Source organism: Dermacentor andersoni, chromosome 3, assembly GCF_023375885.2.
Source record: "Dermacentor andersoni chromosome 3, qqDerAnde1_hic_scaffold, whole genome shotgun sequence".
Lineage (NCBI taxonomy): Eukaryota > Metazoa > Arthropoda > Arachnida > Ixodida > Ixodidae > Dermacentor > Dermacentor andersoni.
The window spans coordinates 120,835,171-120,854,760 of record NC_092816.1 but is presented as its reverse complement, the minus strand read 5'-3'; the positions used below and the strand labels follow the sequence as shown (position 1 = coordinate 120,854,760).

At 45.9% G+C, this 19,590-nt stretch overlaps 2 protein-coding genes across 4 annotated transcripts in view; one reads left to right on the top strand and one right to left on the bottom strand.

Annotated features, from left to right (window-relative positions):
- Positions 1-404: 404 nt before the first annotated feature.
- On the bottom strand, positions 405-13,546 carry LOC126539014 (glyceraldehyde-3-phosphate dehydrogenase 2). 3 transcript variants are annotated; one of them, XM_050185711.3, is made up of 9 exons: positions 13,512-13,546; positions 12,425-12,493; positions 11,155-11,251; positions 10,489-10,595; positions 6,623-6,740; positions 6,130-6,357; positions 4,227-4,487; positions 2,512-2,609; positions 405-712 (listed from the first exon to the last, which is right to left on the bottom strand). In XM_050185711.3, the coding sequence occupies exons 2-9, from the start codon at positions 12,448-12,450 to the stop codon at positions 643-645; spliced, it is 1,005 nt and encodes a 334-aa protein (XP_050041668.1). In that variant the 5' UTR covers positions 12,451-12,493; positions 13,512-13,546; the 3' UTR covers positions 405-642. The 3 variants fall into 3 exon arrangements, with proteins under 3 accessions (XP_050041668.1, XP_054930621.1, XP_050041662.1); XM_055074646.2 differs by having other exon boundaries at positions 13,504-13,528; XM_050185705.2 differs by lacking the exon at positions 13,512-13,546 and adding an exon at positions 13,042-13,094.
- A 232-nt stretch (positions 13,547-13,778) lies between these two features.
- Positions 13,779-19,590, top strand: part of LOC126539026 (mitochondrial 2-oxoglutarate/malate carrier protein) — a 34,684-nt gene continuing 28,872 nt past the window's right edge. The window contains exons 1-3 of the mRNA XM_050185724.3: positions 13,779-13,933; positions 15,178-15,239; positions 17,319-17,409. Coding sequence (XP_050041681.1) covers positions 13,863-13,933; positions 15,178-15,239; positions 17,319-17,409 — 224 coding nt within the window. The 5' untranslated portion in view covers positions 13,779-13,862. The remainder of the gene's footprint in view (positions 13,934-15,177; positions 15,240-17,318; positions 17,410-19,590) is intronic.

Sequence of the window (19,590 nt, the reverse complement as noted above, 5' to 3'; positions counted from 1 at the left end):
TACCAGACGTCAGAGAACAGTAGTGTCAACCCTCAACACGGCAAGATATGAAACGGACAGGCAACTGTTGCCCAGCTAAAGATTAGATCCATAAAGAGCACTGGTGCTGTTGCCAGCAAAACTGCATGAGTTGTGAGCCCAAATATTGTCCATGTTTTAAATCGTTTAGAACAAAAGCTTACAAATAAAAAGTTTTTAAGACTTCCATGAGCTCTGCAATTGCCAAAATTGACAAATGTATCAGTCCAAGGCCATAAAACATTGTCAGAGCAACTTTGGCGTTTCAATAATATAGTAGCGTTTATCCAGCATGCCAAATCCGTGTGAACCACCACAGCAACGCTGAAGGCAAAAAAGGAGTGTCCACATAATTGCTATCACAATGAAAACTAATAGTGGAGCAGTTGTTGGAGCTCGAGTTTTATTTTAGAGACTTTTACGACACCACGGGAGTCACTACATGGGGCAGCAGTGAGAGGGAGGAACATGTTGGTAACCGGCTGTTGGACATGCACACAGGGCTTGGCTATGGCTAACTCGGGAAAGCAGCAAAGCTGCAGGCAGAAGGGTCGGCAGCTGGCAGTGAGAATTCCTGGTGTAACTCTGCTGGCGTGCCACCCTCCGCTGGCGACACCCGCACCTTTAGCCCCTGGACTTCATGTACTTGATCAGGTCAACCACACGGTTGCTGTAGCCGTACTCGTTGTCGTACCTGGGAAAAAATGTGCATATCTCAAAATATAAAGATGTGCCAAAATGTCAAAACTGTTTCTCATCAAGCAGATGGGGCCATTTGCTCCTTTTGAAGGTTAAATGAACTTTCCTTGACACTAAATGTTAACAGTACAAGTACGATTAATTCCACAGCGAGTACATGAAGTTTTAGGCATCCACACGATTGCTTGGTGGATGGCACTGCAGTCTTGGGCCTTTGAACACTGGGTTGTGTTCGACCAAAGCATTAAAGCCACCATGCTAGAGGACCTGTCCCACTACTGAGCAGGCATGCCTATCAATCAGAAGCTCGCAGTGATGAGAACTCGAACCCCATAGCATTCTACTTGGACACAAATAGGTGGCTTGCTCACAAGCACATTTTGGGCAATACTGTACACCCACACCCAGATGTAGGTGTACCTTGCAAGACACTCTGCCCAGTAATAATACTACCACCATCACCACCGCTGTAACGTGGCCTGTGGGGATGCTCAACTCTTATTAATAAAGGGAAAATCAGACATCCACCCGTTCATAGCAAATGCTACAAAGGAAACCCATACGGGTTCCTCGAAAGAAAAGCCTCCCAGTTGAAGAAAAATTCGTCCTGGTCCAGGACTCGAACCCGGTACCACCGCCTTTCCGGGGCAGCCACTCTACCATCTGAGCTAACCAGGTGGCTAGCAACTGCGAGGCTTTTCTTTCGAGGAACCCGTAAGGGTTTCCTTTGTAGCATTTGCTACGAACGGGTAGATGTCCGATTTTCCTTTAATTACTTCTCTCCACCTTGCGAGCTTCCACAGAACTATTATGTCAAACTGTTGCCTTTGCTTCGAGTTGTTCACAAATTTGACTTCGCCCTGCTATCTCCTAGCCGCCTGGTTAGCTCAGATGGTAGAGCGGCTTCCCCGGAAAGGCGGTGGTCCCGGGTTCGAGTCCCGCACCAGGACGAATTGTTCTTCAACTGCGAGGCCTTTCTTTCGAGGAACCCGTATGGGTTTCCTTTGTAGCATTAACTACGAACAGGTGGATGTCTGATTTTCCCTTATTAATTACTTCTCACCACCTTGCGGGTTTCTGCAGAACTATTACGTCAACTCTATTATGTTTCCCGATGTTTATCTTCACCATACGACTACTTCCGTTCTACTTCCCTGCATGCCACATGCGCGATGATTGGAGTCAGTGTGCCGCCACAAACAGACGGCTTCCCTTTGGCTCTGGAGCATGGGTGAACATGATTGCTTGGACACGTATCCTTTGACGGGACTGCACCCAAAACTGCCTTGCTATCCTTCTGTGGCAAGTCAAACATCTCAATTCCTCAGTGTGTTCTATTAAGGAACTACGGTACGAGTACTTGCATTTCAGCTAGCTGGAATTGTACAAGTAACCTGTGCCGAATCAACAGCAGCGCCATTAACACACAGCCTAGAGAAGGGAGGAAACATTTTTCAGTAGCACTTACTGCAATTTTGCATAGGTAAATTCACTGCTTGCATTCAGCCAAGCATCCAGCTCCCAACCTGACTGACCATTAGTATGCCAAAACCACAGGTGTGCATGCACTCGCTCCTCACAATGCATGGACTGCGCATGCCTATTTCATGGCCTCTCTACCAGACACTGACAGGATATTTTGGTGGCGCACTCGAACCAATGTAGCACCTTCTGGACAGGAATGGTTCCCCAGAGAAAGAGCAGTGTCCTTCGCTACCAAAAGTGCTCAAGGCACCACCCACAGACTGGCACTACAAGAGTCTCTCTCCACGAAAGATGGGCAACATGACTAACCACGCGATGAGCTTGACAAAGGTCTTGGAAAGGGCGATGCCAGCCTTGGCATCAAAGATGCTGCTGTGGGAGTCCCCAAGAAAATCGGTTGACACAACCTGCACACAGAGGGGGGCACCAGTTTGCAGAAACCAACCATCCACAGTTCATGGAACACTATAATAGATATGAATTTAGAGCAAGAACTCTAGGGGCCCTATTAGCAACCTATTGGCCAGAAGTACGAGTGCTATATCGATAATCATAAGTATAAAAACTAACAGGGACAAGCAAGTGGCAAGGACAAACTAAGCCTGTCCAGCACTACACACATTAGGTTGCACAATCACACAGAGTCGGACACAGCAGAAGAAGCACTGCACTGAAGAAGCGCACTCTAGTAAATTTAGTGAAGCAATCAACAACCAATTTCGACAAGCCTTGCAGAACATTAATATCACCATTCTTGTTCACTTGCAGTGTATCACTAATATTTTACATGTCTCCCACAGTCACAAATCACTTGATAATCCACTTCCCTTGGCAATATCCTGGTTGTATTGTTTCATCGTGGTTGTATTAGTATCTTGGTACCAAGCACTTATAAACGAATGGCAAGAAGGTCGGGCCATAATAGCGTGGTTAAGTGCAGATAGCACCGACACCAATGCATCGATGTGGCTGATGACATCCTAGATTTGCATATGTTGTCTTGCATGGTGCCCACAATTTAAAAACAAAAGGGTAAAAAGATGCGGATATTCGTCCCGAGAAAAAAAAAAGTTTCATCAGAAAGGCATCAGATGGCGATAGCAGAGAGGAAACTACACAAAGTAAGGCTCAGCTTTATCGGTGTCACGTGCGCTCAGGCAAACATTAACAGATCTTACTCGATGACCACAAACTTGCCGTCAAACTCGCTGTCACAATGCGAGCAAACGCTTTGCACCGTTGTCTTGGAAACTTGAGACCGCGCGACCGCCAACACTAGACTTGCAGGAACCCAATGCGCATCAAGGCACCACATGTCTCGGCTCGGCCTTTGCAGTTGCCGCGGTGAGATTGGTTCCAACATAAGTTGCGAGGCACGTGCATGGACGCGTGCACTAGGAGAAGGTAGATAGGTGCTGCATTCCTGCACCCCCGCCCTCCCCGCCATCCCATTTCATCCCCCCTAGCACGTGCTTGACCTCGTTACCCTCGTTCAATCCTTCCCCATCTCCCTTGTGCAGAAGGAAGAGGCAGCTCTTGTGTTTTTCCCCAAGCAAGTCCCGGCATGCGTGCTTTGATTGTGTTTTTACCGTTCAAGCATTTCATGCAGAAGGACACTAGAAATTTCAACTTCCTCTCAGTCAACATTTGTATAGTTTACTAGGCCATACAGGCTTCAAAGTACATGCTTGACATGGCTGAAAACTTTGTGAAGTTGAAACCGTGTCACCAAAATTACTTCGCTAACTCGTATGGAGAGAAAAAGAAGAAAAAGACTAACATAACTAAGATAGAGAAATGAAAATTTTTCTTGACATCGTGAATTTTGCTAAATCAAGGTTCGTTACATCGAGGTTTGACTGTATACTTATTAGGTTACTTTAACGCCTCTCACTTTTTTTCAAAGTGAAAACATTCTAAAAAAATTAATGATAACAGCTACACATTACAACTATGGCCAAGAGATCCAAGTGTTCCGAAGTCCAAGTGATCCAAGTGTTCCAAGTCTTAATGAGTATGCCTACCTCATCTTCAGTGTATCCAAGGATTCCCTTCCAGTGGTCACTGAGGGAGGCAGCCTTGACCACTGCCTTGATCTCGTCGTAGGTAGCCTCCTTGGCAAGGCGGCAGGTCAGATCAACGACCGAGACGTCCGGAGTTGGCACACGGAAAGCCATGCCGGTCAGCTTGCCATTCAGCTCTGGGATCACCTTGCCCACAGCCTTGGCAGCTCCCGTTGAGGCCGGGATGATGTTCTGGGCGGCGCCACGGCCGTCACGCCACGCCTGTGCACATAGCAGTACGTGGTCAGACACTGTCCTCTGTCTCTCACCCCTGGAGAATCGACTAAGTGCTGCCAAGTTTCGGGAAATACTGAAGATTTCACCAGCAAAAATGGCACTGCTCTGCTAGAAACTATCAAGCTTTAAAATGCCCTGTAAAGGTTTTTTACAAAAATTACTAGAGGTAACTCTGGTAATGAAATTTCGGGCTTTTATATGCAAAAATCACAATCTGATTAAGAGTCGTGGCGCAATGGGGCGCTCTAGATTTTGACTGCCTTGGTTTTTTAACGTGCAACCAATGCATGGCACACTGGCATTCCAGGAATTGAACCCGCGACCTCACGCTTGGGAAAGGCAGAAAAATGTCTCGCAAAGCGAGAAATTTTGTTTGAGGTAACACTACTGCACAGTTGTAGGCGATTGAATTTGCAGGAGCTCTTTTTTATTCAAGTACATGCAACTCTGCTGGGACCAACAGATCAGTTCGAATTATTGGAGTTTCACCATGTTTTTGTAGGCAACCATGGACTATACCATGAGGTCTCAAACACACTGCGCAAATGAATGCTGCACAATTACATGCTAAAGGGGCCCTCAAACACTTTTCAGTCCACTGTGTTTCTGTTTTCAATCCACTGTCAGAAAGTTGCAGGTTGCTTAGACTGAAGGTTGGAGATGCTTTTACCGCAAGTCACAGCTACGATGTCGAAATATATTTTAGTCACAGAAACAAATCCGTACCGACCACATCGTTGCCCACTGGCGCACACCACAAGCATTGCCGTCGCCACTCTCTCCTCTTTGGTTGGTTAAAATCAAAGTTGCTAATAACCACTGCACTGCAGCAGTGCGTTAAATTAAGATTTGTCTGTTTTGGGGGCTGTGCTTTATATTAACGCGAACAGAAATGGTAACAAAAGAAAGAAATGAGAGAAGTCACTACAATTACAAGATATTGTAGGTACACTGGCAGCTCTTTCTCCTGTGAGCACTGTTCTATGTTAGAGAAGTGTGCGCACAAGGTGTTAACACCAAAGCTTTTCTCTCTTATGCACACTCGTCAGCGAACTTGTGAACTCCACTCATTTTTCGCATGATATACACTCGCGGGTGCTGTTTATGCAGCATCTTTCACCTCATTGCATTCTCGCTGCTGCACCGTTGTTTGCAGTGCTGTGCTGAACTGCCTGTGCAGGCTATGAAAGAGACGACTTGGCGCAGTACTAGGATGTTTAGCCAGTAGTGGCAGCCATGAAATGCGCTAGAATGAGCAAGAGCAGTTTACTGCCATGGTAGCAGTGCCATCAGCCCACTGGAGTAACTGGGGTAAGTGAACATGGAGCATGTAGGCAACCATGGAGTGCAAACTTGCACTATGTAGGCACTTCAAGCTCTTGCCATTGGCAGCGAGTGGTTACGTCAGTGGATGAAACCTCGCAAAATTTGAGTTGAGGGCACACATTTCTTTTTGTATTCTGAAAAACTCTTGGCTGAATGACTTAGGACTGCGTACCGCTATTGCTGCCATTCTTATTGCATTTAGGTTTCCAACAGTCAATCTATGTGACCCGAGAATCGCATGAAAAGTGTTCGAGGGCCCCTTTAATAGAATACTATGCTGGCCACACGTGGGTGCACTTGCCTTGTGGCTCGGTCCGTCCACAGTCTTCTGGGTGGCCGTGGTGGCGTGGACGGTAGACATGAGTCCCTCGACAATGCCAAAGTTGTCGTTGATGACCTTGGCCAAGGGGGCCAGGCAGTTGGTGGTGCACGATGCGTTGCTCACAATCTTCATGCTTGGATTGTAGGTAGTGTGGTTGACACCCATCACAAACATGGGGGCATCCGCAGATGGAGCAGAGATGACCACCTGCAGCAGTATACGCATTGGAATAAGCAGGACCTTTTAGGTAAAGGAAATGTGCAAATGAGGACCAACTGCAATTGAGTCAAAGGGTTTTACGCCCCAAAGCAACACTGGTGCTATGAGAAAGGCCAGAGTGCAGGGCCCTGGATTACTTGACTACTTGGGTCCTACGCAGGCCCATATTGCACCAATTCGGAATATGTGGCGTGCCTAGAGGGCAGCATTGCTAGCCCATTCATCACTACAGTTTATGATGCGCTTCACTTACCCGGGAGGCTCCACCATCAATGTGCAGCTGAGCCTTCTCCAGGGTGGTGAAGACTCCAGTGGACTCCACCACAAACTCGGCGCCAACTTTGCCCCAAGGAATGCTGGCGGGCTTCATCCTGCACACGCCATGCCACCCTGCTTAGAGTCCACCCACTCAAGAGACAGGTGGCAAACAACTCCCTAAATCACATGGAGACATTTTTTAACTCTGTGCATGCAATAGTGTGCCCTCACTATATACGGCAAGGATCCGTTTCCTTACAGCAATGAGTAATGCCATTGCAAGAACCTGCAGAACCCTCATGGGTTATCAAATGACTACCGTAAAAACCGGAATATAGGTCGAACTTTTTTTCAAAAGGCCATTGCGAAAAGTCTGCCCTCGTCTTATATACCGGACATTGGCAGAAAAACTATAGAAGTCTTGCAACAATGGGCGGATAAAGTAAAGAAGCGCCTTCGCCATCGCCATCAGCGGCAGCGCGTCATGGCGACACTGTGCCACCGCCAATTTGCGTTTACACTGTCACAAAGTTACATTGGTTAAAGGCTGCTTTTTCACATTTTGTTTCAACATGAGCGGAAGACGACAAGTCACCGTTGCCTTCAGGAAAAAGGAGATTGAATGCGCGGAAGCCCACGGCAACCTCACGGCACAGCGTGAATTTGGAATATCCGAAAAGAGCATTCGGTACTGGTGGAGACAGAAGCAGCATATTACAACTTGCAGTAACAAACAGAAAATGTCATTTCGTGGCCGGAACGCAGCGGACCGCAGAACTGGAAGACAAGGTTGCGGAGTTCGTCCGGGAGCTGCGTGTAAGATCGCTGCCTGTGACAGCCGAATGCATCCATTTGAAAGCGGTAGAGATTGAGCGCACCTCTGGACTGGGCAACGAGAAGCACTCGTCATCCAACTCTAGTTCGGACCACTCTGATCAAAGGCGTTGCTCCGATTCGGAGTAGCGCTTGCGCACTAAATGCCCTTCTGTGTACTGTACACCCGGCCAATCTTTGACAGTATAGCGCGACCATCGACCTGCATGTTTGTCAGCACCTTATCATCACGGCACGGAGCGGCGAAATAGCGAAAGTAAGCGCACGTGTACGCATCTTGTTTGTTTCACCGCTCAGTGCCGTTAATAAGGTGTTGACAAGCACGCGGGTTGATGGTCGCGCGATACTGTTAAAAATTGGCCGGGTGCACATGCGAGCCGCATTTAAATAAATACTGTCACTGTTGTGCATGAGTCGCATTTGTTTCAAGGTAAAGGGTGTCTTTCGATACTTTTGCCATTGAAAAAGATTTTTTTTTAATTTTTAGACTTCGTTAGTTGGGGCATCGACCTATATTCCGGTCCGACCTATAGTCCGGTTTTTACAGTACGCTAACCATGCAGTGCAACAAAGGCTGAGTGTTCAAAGAAGGGAGGGAAGTTTGACCACTGTGCACCACTATTTCCTTGAACGATGCTTCCATTCAATCAGCGTCATGCGAAGAGCAATCAAAAGTGCACGATAAAAAAGCCCTTCCGTTTTTTTTTCTGTTTTTTTTAATTTGGCTTTAGGGACCAAGACCTCAATATGATTGCGAGACATGCCAGTGTGGGTGATTCCGGATTAATTTTGACCACCTGGGGTTCTTTAGCACGCACCCAATGCACGGTGCCCGGGCATTTTCTGATTTCGCCCCCACTGAAATGCGGCCGTAATTTGATGCCGTGCCCTCGGGCCAAGCTGTGCCAAGCTACTACACCACTGCGGTGGGTGGCCTTTCTGGTTCTCTATTCTACTTGGCTGACACGACCCGCAACTTTTGCAGCGAAGCACGAGTTGGCGAGACGGGGTATAAGCTTCAGATACACAAAGGCACATGCAGAATACCAGGCTAGGTCTATTTGAATTGAAAGACCCTTTGCGGCTGCCAGTTTTATTACAAAATTTATGATTAGTCTGCAAACTAACAGAAATGATTTCTTTTTCAAAATGTGAAGCTAGAAAATGGAAAGGAGGCAGCTGATGTCACGAGCCTTGGTAGGATAAATCGCAAATAAGAGCAGTTGGCAGTGCCTCATTGAATTTTTGGCCAATTTTATAAAAGCAATGCTTCTAAAAAACAAAGCATTACTCGTGAACTGCTCGGAAGAAAAAAAAAAAAAAAAAGACTATTTACTTAATGCAAACCTTTCTGTCCCAACGTGTGCACAAAGATTTTTTTGCCTTGTGTCACACAGTGGCAGCAGGAAAACAAGAAAATAGCAGTAAACATCTTACATTAAGATATGGAAGGATCAAAATTTATTCCATGGCTTTACATGCTAAATTTAAGTTAAAATTTGAGGTCTGCACCACTGCTATGTGAAATCCTGCAAGTGAAATTCTTGCTACAGTTTTTTTTTTTAATTAAAGGAGCTTTTTAAAAAGAAAGTCTTAATTTCGCTATAGTGGCTGAACAAAGCGCTGCTGCTTTAACTAGTACCTATAGCTTGCACCTCAGATCTGCCCTTAATGTACTCACCAGACCTCACTACTTCCTTTCGACAGTTATTAAACCAAGTAAAATAACAAGACTGAAAAATAAGAACACTGCAAGTAGATGCTAAGAAAGTGCTAACAACCCTCAACCCTAATGGAACAAGTAAATTGCGAGAAAAAGTGAAATGGGAAACGGAAGTAGTCGCAAGCCTGATAGTATGTATTCAAACATAAACAAGCTCCTTAGGGCACTGAACTCATCCACAAAACACTCGCAAAGTGCTTTGTTGCATGCCAGTTGGCTAGACAGCAGACTGGCAAGACCGTGAGCTAACAAAACAAGAGTGGTAAAATAGTACACCTAGCACTGCTGACAGCAGGGCAGGTAAATCTATAAAGTAGACAGAAATAGAAGAAGAAGAAGCAGAGACAACCACCATTCACAACCCACAAGTGTTAAATTTAGCCCTGTCTAGGAAGGAGAGGTGTCCTCGATCAAATGGCCTTGGAAGCGGAAGCCTAGCAGCGGCTGCATGCCAAGTGTGGAAACAACAACACTGCGGGACGTGGAACAATGCCAGCAATTTGGCCCTGCAGCCAGACACTCAACTTGGACCATGGCCAACTCCCAGCGGGGATGAACAGCTTTATCTTGTCAAGCCTCACCCCCCCAAAATTGGGCCCAACCGTGGACCAAATCTACTCTGCAAGCTTGAATTGTGCCTGGCCTATGTTGACGCTTCCATGTTTTCAAGTCAAATAGACAAAATGCATGCCACAATTCTGCTCCCTTTGGAGACTTTTTAACATACTAGCTTTACTGTTGCAAACTTGCTTTTGATGAAAATGCTTCCTATAACTTAATGTAGCTGTTGCTAACGTCAACTTGTGATGCATCATTCTACATTAGCTGAATTACAAATAGCAGATGCCATTTTAGCCATCTACAGACTACAGTTACTTCCCATATCCGATTATTAAAAACAAATTAAACCAGGGTAAGTATACGTGTATGATGAAATAACTCCACCCAGTTAACATCACACTTATTTGTAAATTAAAAAAAAGTGTCATCAACCTGACTACTGTGTCATGCTTCCAGCAAGTGCTGATTGCACCTTGCACTGACATTTGTTTGCTTGGTGGGTACTATTGTTCCAGAAAGGCATCTGGCCTGTGTTTAACTCTAGATTGTACGAACTGCAAAGATTGCTTTTAAAAGAGGAAAAAACAAGCCACATTCCACTAGAGTCAAGTGGATGACATATCCTCCACTTTGCCAATTTCTGCAGAACTGCTGCGAATAACTGGTCACTGGCTTGCAAAGTGTTTATGTCAGTACTTCAAGGATGCAGCTAAAACGGGCGAGAGCATGAGTGTACGACTCACTCCTGGAAGACGTGAATCTTGTGGCCGTTCACCACAAGCATCCCTCCCTCCTCGTGGACATCGCCATGGTAGCGGCCGTGGGTTGAATCATACTTGAACATGTACACCTGCATTTTAACATTTCAGAACAGCATTAATACCTTAAAGGAAATATTTACCTGCACCGTGACCAAAATTTTCTGCACCCTACTTATCTCACAAATGCATCCTCTCGGGCAAAGAGCAACGAGGTTCGATTTTCCGTCGGTTACAACCATATGGTTGTAATCTTATTGGGCAGTCTCAAACACTGCTGCAAACGCCCCACGTAACTTGGTACATAGTTTTCATCTCACTTTTTAACTACAAAACATTTTTGCATTTTGCCCTCACTGAAATGTGCCCACCACACCTCTAGCTCAGCAATGCAATGGCATAGTCACTAAGGCACAGTGACAGGTGCTTTGCTTTGTACTGAGAGCGTTAAAATTCTAAGGCAATGTGAACTGATATGACAGACTACTAGCAGCAATGTTAATAGTCAACCTGTCGAGGGATATGAACCACAGTACCTTCTATAAGGGAAAGTGACAAGCTCAGTAAAACGGCAAAGCTAGTACCATAAATGCCTTAACATGTGCAAAACAATTAAGGTCACAGCCATGTCTTGAATCACGGCGAACTCACCATGTACTTGACATCAATGAAAGGATCATTGATAGCCACGACCTCAACGCCCTTGGTGAGTGCGGCACGCAGCACAAGGCGGCCAATGCGTCCAAAGCTATTAGAAGAGAGCGAAAAACCGTCAGTCTCGTGCACACAACCATCCAAATGAGACACTAAATACAAATGAGGCACTAAATATGACACCATCGCCAGTCACATTTATTTTACTGATCATGTGTCAAATGATGCAATCTTAACCAAAGTTCCAATAGGCATTTTATACTGTGCGAGGTTCTCAACTGGTGCACATTCTCATTCCATCCAAGGGGTTATAAAGAAGCTAGAACATTGAACCAAGGGCCGATACTGACAGCCAAAGGTGAGTGCAACAGTCTGATCTTTTGGTGCCCGATACAAAAATTACACATTCTGAAGTCATAACAAATATATATTCTAGTGTCCCCGGGTGTTGCTACTGTGTCAAAAGTAACTGCTTCCCAAATTTGTAATCCATGTTCTACAATGGATCAGATTTTCTCTTTGTGCGTCTAAAAAGCGCGTGCGCATGCAAAAAGAAATGTGTATCTGTTGCATGCAAGCTGCCCTTGCAGAGGCCTTTGTCAGACGCGTAAAGCACCTTTTGCTTCTGTCCCTTTCCCAGTGTATGTATGCAAGAAAAATAAAGATACTACTCCTGAGAGAAAACGAATAAAAATAAAAACCGTCTGCGGCGAAAACACGCTCGAGATCAGCGCGTCCTGCTACGCTAGACAGCAACGATGACGTAACGCTACTATCATCGATCCAGACAGAGAATGGGAGGAGGGGGAGCTGCCACAACATCCCCACGGGATACGACCCACCCCCCCACCCCCCGCCTCCTGCGGATACCAAGCCGGACGCCGAGCGTGTCGGGTTGCGCTTGGCAGACAAAGGAGGTATACGAGATCGCGAAAAGTACGGCTCGCCGTAGCGTCCGGCGCTCTGCAGTTATCAGCTAACCACACAATGAGTGGCGGCAAGGACATCGCAATGGGCTTGTCCGCTCGATTCGAGCAGCAGACGCCGCCGCTGTTTGGGGCTGCAGCAGCCATGACAGCTGGCGTAGAGGTCACGTCAATGAGACGCCGGCACAAGAGCGTGCCGGTGGGCACGGCGGCACGCTCGGACCAGCCACCAGGAACCGAAACAGATTCAAGGAAACGCCCACGCGATTGCGAAACCGATGTTGTGACAACACACGAAAGAAAAATGTGAGGGATCGCGACAGAAACGCGCTGAAACGTACCCGTTGATGCCGATCTTCACGCTCATGTTGCTGCTAGTGCCCGAGTCACTGAACTGGCTGAAGAATAACCTGAAAGAGAAAATATTGCTGTAAGTACGCGAGCACAGTGCCCCGGAAAGAGTACCGGGCCCTTGGAAATTGGGCGCGTGCACAACGCTTCTCGATCCGACAAAACGTCACGCTTAGCCAGTGAGCTCGGGTGGCAACCTTTGATGCAAGAGCGGCCGAATAGAGAACGTAATTTATGCACAAAACACGATTAAATGAGGAGGAAAAGCACGGCACGGTCTACTAGTAGGCCTTATCCTACAGGAAAGCTCAAGTGCCACTTGAAATGCGTGCCGGAGGCATATTACAGGGATTGAACAGGAAAACGCCCACATCCTCTGCCAGGACCGCGAGCCCGTACAAACGAGGCTGGCTAACAGACGGTCGAGCGGCCTTCGAAGTGCCAGACCGCTACAAGCCAACGACGGCAAGATCATTAAGAGCCGTCGCGGAGAGCTAAAATCGCGGACGTGTACGTAAGCACCTAGCCTACAAGCTGCGACCGTCAGTAGGTAGGCAGTTCGCCCAAAGGCGGCGACTCAAGAAATCGGGGCAGACGCGGTACCGACCGGCCGTGCTCGGCGACGCTCGAGACCTCCTGGCCCATGCGCGGGGATGCTATGCAAAGAGCAAGCGATCGCAGCGCGTGCCACGCGCTCGCCAACGGCCATCATTTGTTGCTGCAGTTACGCGCAAGCCTTCTCATTCGCGCGAAGAGCTCGTTGCACGTACTTACACCGTAAGTGCAGGCCGCACTTACTCAACACTCGACTGGCATTTGCTCAAATAACTGCGCACGCTGTAACGCGTGTGAGAACAGACAGGAATTGGAAATGCCGGCATAGCGTCTGCCGGCTGATGCACTTGCAACTGCCACGCCCGCCGATTGTGCGGGAGTGCAAGAGAAGCAACCTATTCGGACAAAATAGATGCTGCGACATTTACGGGCAATGATGGCGCAAGCGAGCTGAAAGTACGTGACAATTAAGTCAATTAAACCGCGACGCGCAAGCATTATCGATGCCACTCACAGACTCACCTAAGCTGCCGACAAGGTCAACTGAATGAACGCGCGGAGCTCTTCAGTAGTTTTGTTCGTAGTTGTAAATCTCAAACCCAGACCTTTGCAGATGCAATGAAGCGTTAATTCTAGAATTGCATACAATACTTAAATAATTCCGTAGCATTTATAAATTTTTCGGATAAATTTAATGATGTCTTTTTCAATACTTAAACCATATTGGATTTACGCACAAGTGTTGCTATCAGCATCATTATCACGCCCCTTTATTGTTGTTGTTTTCGGTTTGCGGGCGTCGTCCGCAATCGGCGACCTTCAGCAGTCAGGGGCGCACGGTTATTTGGCACTAGCACGACCACCAGCGGGATCATGTCAGCGCAGTCAGCTCCGCCGAAGACGATACCGAAACCCGTGAGGTTTCTGTTCGGTGGCTCTGCCGGGTAAGCCGAGTAAACCTCAGTGTCAAAGCGACTCGCTGTTCGTGTCTCAAAAACCGGCCCGATCGCCGGCCGGTTGCTTGTTGTAAGCCGACACATCCAAACATCGTATATAGCCTCCCGGCGCCTTCATTCTGGCGCTAATCTGTGGGATGTAAGCGAGATAACGTCTCCTAACTTTCTGTAGAAGAGAAGATGCAGCGGGCTCGCTGGAAACGCAGGAAACTCTGAGTGAAACGAACACGTATACTTATAGATCACTGAACTCGGTCTTGCAATTATCATAACCGCAACAGCTCGCCGGTAGATGAATTCGCTCATGACAAACGATGTCTGCTCAGTTGATATGCACTGTCCTTCAGTGCTAATTGACTCGGAGAGATTTCTTGTCTCGGCCTATTTGTGCTCCAAAAAACGCGCGAGTGAGGTGACAAGCAAAAACATTTATGCATTACGGTTCTTCTAGAGCGGACAACCATACGTATGCACGTGTTAGCGAGGAATATGGGAAAAGTTCGTGTGCGTGATCCTTGTGGGCATTTCACGGCGTTGATGTATATACTCTTGGATATATATATATATATGCGGACAAACATCCAGCTACGCAAAGAGCCATCCGCAATTACACTGCAAAAGTTTGAGAATATTCTGGATCAAGTTCGCAATAAAAAAAAAAAATCTTTTTGTAATGATGTTAGTATATAAAACAGGTGCATCGCAATGCGGTTATTTGCAATTTGCATTCCCCGGGGATGAAGATATGTTATTTTATATACAGCAATCAAGTCTACCCTGGTCATACTGGCATACAGTAAAGATGCAAAAGTTCCGGACAAGGGCAAGCGCTTGTCTTTGTCCCACTATATTAAGACATGTTATTATAAAATTCGCTATTAATTCATTTTCGAAATTCTTGCGTCTCATTGCAGACAAGCACTTCACTTCAAGAATTAAAGAGCCATATCCTTTGTAGTAAATACTGCGATTGAAAGTTCTGGCATTCCGCATGGCTCCCTGCGCTGCCAAAAGCCTTGACAACTGGCTGAGGGCTGGATAGTGACTAGTTTAGGAGCGCTGGTGAACTGAAACACTTCAAGTGGCTCCACATTGTGTTGTAAGAACAGGCAACTGAGGCAAACTCGGTGTATTGACCCAACTTCGCTTTGTCGCATTTAGCTGTAAATAGATTGTGCCATGCATTGCAGAGTAGTGCTCTCAGAATTGTTCTCACAGACTTGCGTGTGCAGGATGGCAGCCACGCTGTTTGTGCAACCACTGGACCTGATCAAGAACCGCATGCAGTTGAGTGGCAAGTACACGCCAACAGCTTTGCATGTGTATAGAAAACTAGACCAGCGGTGATCTGTCAAATTGCTGGCCTCACGAACCACTTAGCCTGGATGCAACTTAAATTACTTCAGGGACCTTGTTCCAAACCAGAAATACATGTTTTGCTTACTGTCATGAGTGAGATTACATGTGCAGCCTGTGATGAGCAAGGCGGATGACGTTGCATGCAGGGAGGTGACGAGAATGGTGGTGACAAATTATGTTGCAAGACAGTGAATATCACCAATATTGCAAGTCAGGTTTAATATTAGCCTTGTTTATCATCTTAAGTTTTATCTGGCTCTGTGTGCAAAACACGCTTTAACACATATAGAGCAAATATAGGTTGTGTCCTGGAACAAAGCAATCAGACCTAAGATCTTAAGAAAGGCTGGACTGAAGCCAGATGTACCTGAAATGTACACCCGTACATTGGGTGGTGAGCAATAAGGTTGCAGAGACATTGCTGCAGTTCCCGCATGATGCAGGGTTACAAGCTTTTATGTGATTTTCGTTTATGCCCCATATATCTTTGGCAAAACCTCTAGGAAAAAATAAAGAAAATAGGAGTAGACTCTCGATCACTTGGCAGATATGATTAATTCTCATTGATGGTATATCCCTCTGGAAACTCTGTCTTGAGGGTCCACAAACAGCAGTTGGAGAAACACCAGACCATTGTAGAGCATTGATTTTATTCCAGGAGTGGACGTCTATAAATAATTTCAAGGGAAATTACCTAGACTTGTTATGTGTTCACTTTATAATGGCCTTGCATTGCACAGGTGGTATATGGATGAGAAAGAAATGAGGTTTATTGAAAGTCCATCTTTTACATTCCTTTTTTTTTCTCATTCATGTGTGCACTTTGAAGGCACAGTGTGAATTGCCAACAAGCATGTCTAGGCGTTTGTGCAGATTCTTTCATCCTGTTGTCATTCGCCAGTTCCAGCTATTTTTGAGTTCAGTAAAGCCTGCGGTCATTTCAGATATGAGCTCCTTTTCATAGATTTCAGCCTCTAACATTACCTCAAATAAAATAATATTTTATATTGTCACCTAGCCTCTGCAGACCTTGCTGTTGCTACTTTCAGGTAACATTGCTAAAAGTTCATCGTTAAAGGATTTTTTTCAAGCGCAACAACTGACACAGACAAAGACACGTAAGGTAGGTAGGTAGTAAACTTCATTCAGGTCCAGAAGAATCTTCACCCCGTTGTTACAGGGGCAAGACTGCGGGCTGCTCCCACGTTGGGGCGGGAAGGCCAAGCCTCACCGCCGCATCGTGAGCCTTCTGGACAGCCCGGAGTTGATCAATCCAATCGTTGCTCTTGACCAATGAATAGAATGTTTCCGCCATCAATCCGTGGTCTGTGTGGTGCTGTAAAGAGGGGCACTCCCAGAGCATGTGCCTAAAGTTGCTAACCCCACCACAGTCGGGACACAGAGGGGAGGCCTCTGTGTACCTACTGAAGACTGAGAGTGTGGGATACGAGTTCGTTTGGATTAGCCTGAGAGTGACGGCCTGAGGCTTCATGAGATTTCAATGTGACTCATCTGATAGTGGCTAGTTATCTCTTTAAAGGTGGAGAGAATGTCCCTGAAGCGGGGGGGGGATCTGCCTCTGAGAAGGTCGGACCAAGCCCACTGCCGGTCCCACCCGGCACACCGGCCTCCCAGTGTCCGGCGCGGCCGGCAAGACCTCGTAAGAAATTAAAACATAAAGAAAGAGAAACGACAGGACAGCGCATCACTCACAACTGAAATTTTTGTTGAAACACGCCAAATATATTCAAGAACAGTGAAATTTGTGTGTGCAATTTGTAATTCTTTAAATTTTCTTACTTCTCTTTGTGCATCAGCTGCTGCACTCTAAAGAAATCCTTCACGACGAACATAGACCATCTGGCCCGTCTCACCATATGTTGCTAAGAGTCTTGAAGAAAACAAAAGGGCACTGTGTGACAAAAAGCAATGCAAACTGTAGTTCGGTATGTGCTGTGAAAGCTGTCGTAACATGACGTTTCGTAATCACCACTGCTGCCACTTTGACCTGCAGGCGAGGGTGGCAAGTCCAAAGAGCACAAGACAAGCCTGCACGCCATCCGCAGTGTCATCCAGAAGGAGGGCATCCGAGGGATGTATGCTGGGTGAGAGATAAATTATGGCCCACTCGTACTTATTTTGCTTGCCCACAGGGCCATACAATGTTGCTACGATGTTGTTGGTGAGTAGTTGGTACATGACTGCGAAAGTAAACAGCAATGGGACTAAACGGAAAGACACGTATGAGATGGGGCTGCCGCTACTAAAGGAAGGTTTATTTCACTCAAGGTGGCTCTTAAACCTTGGAAAAGGAGGGAAAAAGAAAAGATAGAGAAGACAACATATAATTCACATATGTAACATGGTATTCAATGCGACTACAATAAGACCTGTCAGGGAGAACATATCAATGATGTTATGAATGGTTTTCGCTTGTGATAGACTTCATGGCTCTGAGGCCAGCTTTGTTGAACAGACATTTGTTAAGCCAGAGCTGTGCTTCTGAAGAAGAGTGACAGCAAAAAGTTAATTGAAATGACAGCAAAACAAGCTCGTAAAAAGCAGTCAAAGTAGATTGCGATGGTTCCGTTAATGCCAAATGTTTTATTGTTGTAGCACTTTTCATAATCATTTTGCTTAATGCCTGCAATATCACCATTTTGTCCAAGTGTCTGATGAGTGGGCTTTCATACTTCACAGCAGGTATAGTGTTACATTCAACTTAACATGCTATTATATGGCCACATTGTTTTGCCCTTTGTGGGCAAGCAAAGGAACAAGGTGCTGTTACTGATGACACAAAACTTTGTGCAAGGTGCAATAATAGATTGCCATGCCATAGTGCTACTATAGTGTTTCGTAGTGTTCCTTTGAATCTCTGTATATATGGCTGCCTATATATATTTAAATGTTTGAGTTTTGAAGACTATATCTGTGCCACAATGGGATCATGAATTGCCACACATGTGCAAAATAGAAAGTCGTCAACTGATCCTCAAGGAAAAAAAGAATGCTGTAAAGAACATATTGAATTCATTATTTATAATCATGTAATTCTTGTGATATCGTCTGAGCGGGCTAATATAATTTATCTTCTATTCTTCTAAGAATTCTTGAAGCAGGAGTGTTACGTTCCTTCTAGAGAATCTGTTGATTTTGTCTCTTGCACACTTCAGCAACATTTGTTCAGATGCCATTGATGGGACAACCCATATTTTTCCATTATCTGTTCATTTGGAATTGGACTTGTGCTGTTCATTTTCAGAGGTGTAAGCAGGCAGGATAAATGTAACTGAGTGTTGGTTTCGGGACATTTGTCAGTTCTGCTGTAAGTTTTGTTTGTAAGTGGCTGGACAGCTGTGTCGTTATCTCACATAGAACGTCAAAAAATGCTGCATTTGACGACTCTTAGGATACACTCATAGCATTAGACCAAAATACTACCTTTTTGCTGAATACAGAGGCGGACCTGGAAAGACCAGTCAACACACCCTTCATGACTCTTCTGTCATTCACACTGGGAGTAAATTAGTATGAGTTGTGACTTTGTCCTTTTCTTTATCTTTGTGTGCCTTCTCTCAGAGACATCTGCTCTTCTTACCACCACTTGAAAAGATACACATGTCTGCCCAGATTATTTGCCCAGACAGGCTGTTGCACAACCCGGGAGATATGGGCCAAAAAGTTGGGGAAAGAGAAAAAAATGGAGCAGTGTAAACACGTCTGGCTTACGTGATAACACCTGCCCCTGCCTCCCAGAAAATTTACAATAAGTTTGGAACTGCGATTTGGAGGCAAGAGCACTGATATGGCTGTCATTGGTGCTTTTTGATTGGAGTTTAATCGAAGTGGGCAAGCACGATGGACAGGTGCCTACAAGAATAAACACTGGCTTATAGCATAGTCTTGCTTGGTTTGCTTGCAAATTATATTCCAGCTGTTACAGGGATGGGCTTGATTTAGGCAGCCTCGGGGACAGGATAGAACCAGTCTCGCAGTGAATCATGGAAATTAGTAACTGATATTTGTCAACTACTCTGCAGCTCTGAACCAGTGCTTTTATGGCATTAGCCACATATGAGATAATCTCCAAAGTGTGCACCACGTGTGCTTTTTTAGTTCAAACAAAATTTTGTTAAAACTGACCGTGGCAGGTAGTAGTAGTAGCACAATTTGGCCTCTTCTGGTGGCTTACTAAACAAAAGGCATACATTGCCTGCATCAAGAATTGAATGCTCAGTTCATGAATCGGCAACGTTTTACAGACTGACTTTCAATTCTTCACT

Excerpts from the sequence above, each read along its gene's own strand:
- LOC126539014 (XM_050185705.2), bottom strand. The coding sequence starts at position 13,079 with ATGGGCCAGGAGGTCTCGAGCGTCGCCGAGCACGGCCG. Across the intron at positions 10,596-11,154 it reads TCATTGATGTCAAGTACATG|GTGTACATGTTCAAGTATGA; the intron begins GTGAGTTCGCCG and ends GTTAAAATGCAG. Across the intron at positions 6,358-6,622 it reads TTGATGGTGGAGCCTCCCGG|GTGGTCATCTCTGCTCCATC; the intron begins GTAAGTGAAGCG and ends ATACTGCTGCAG.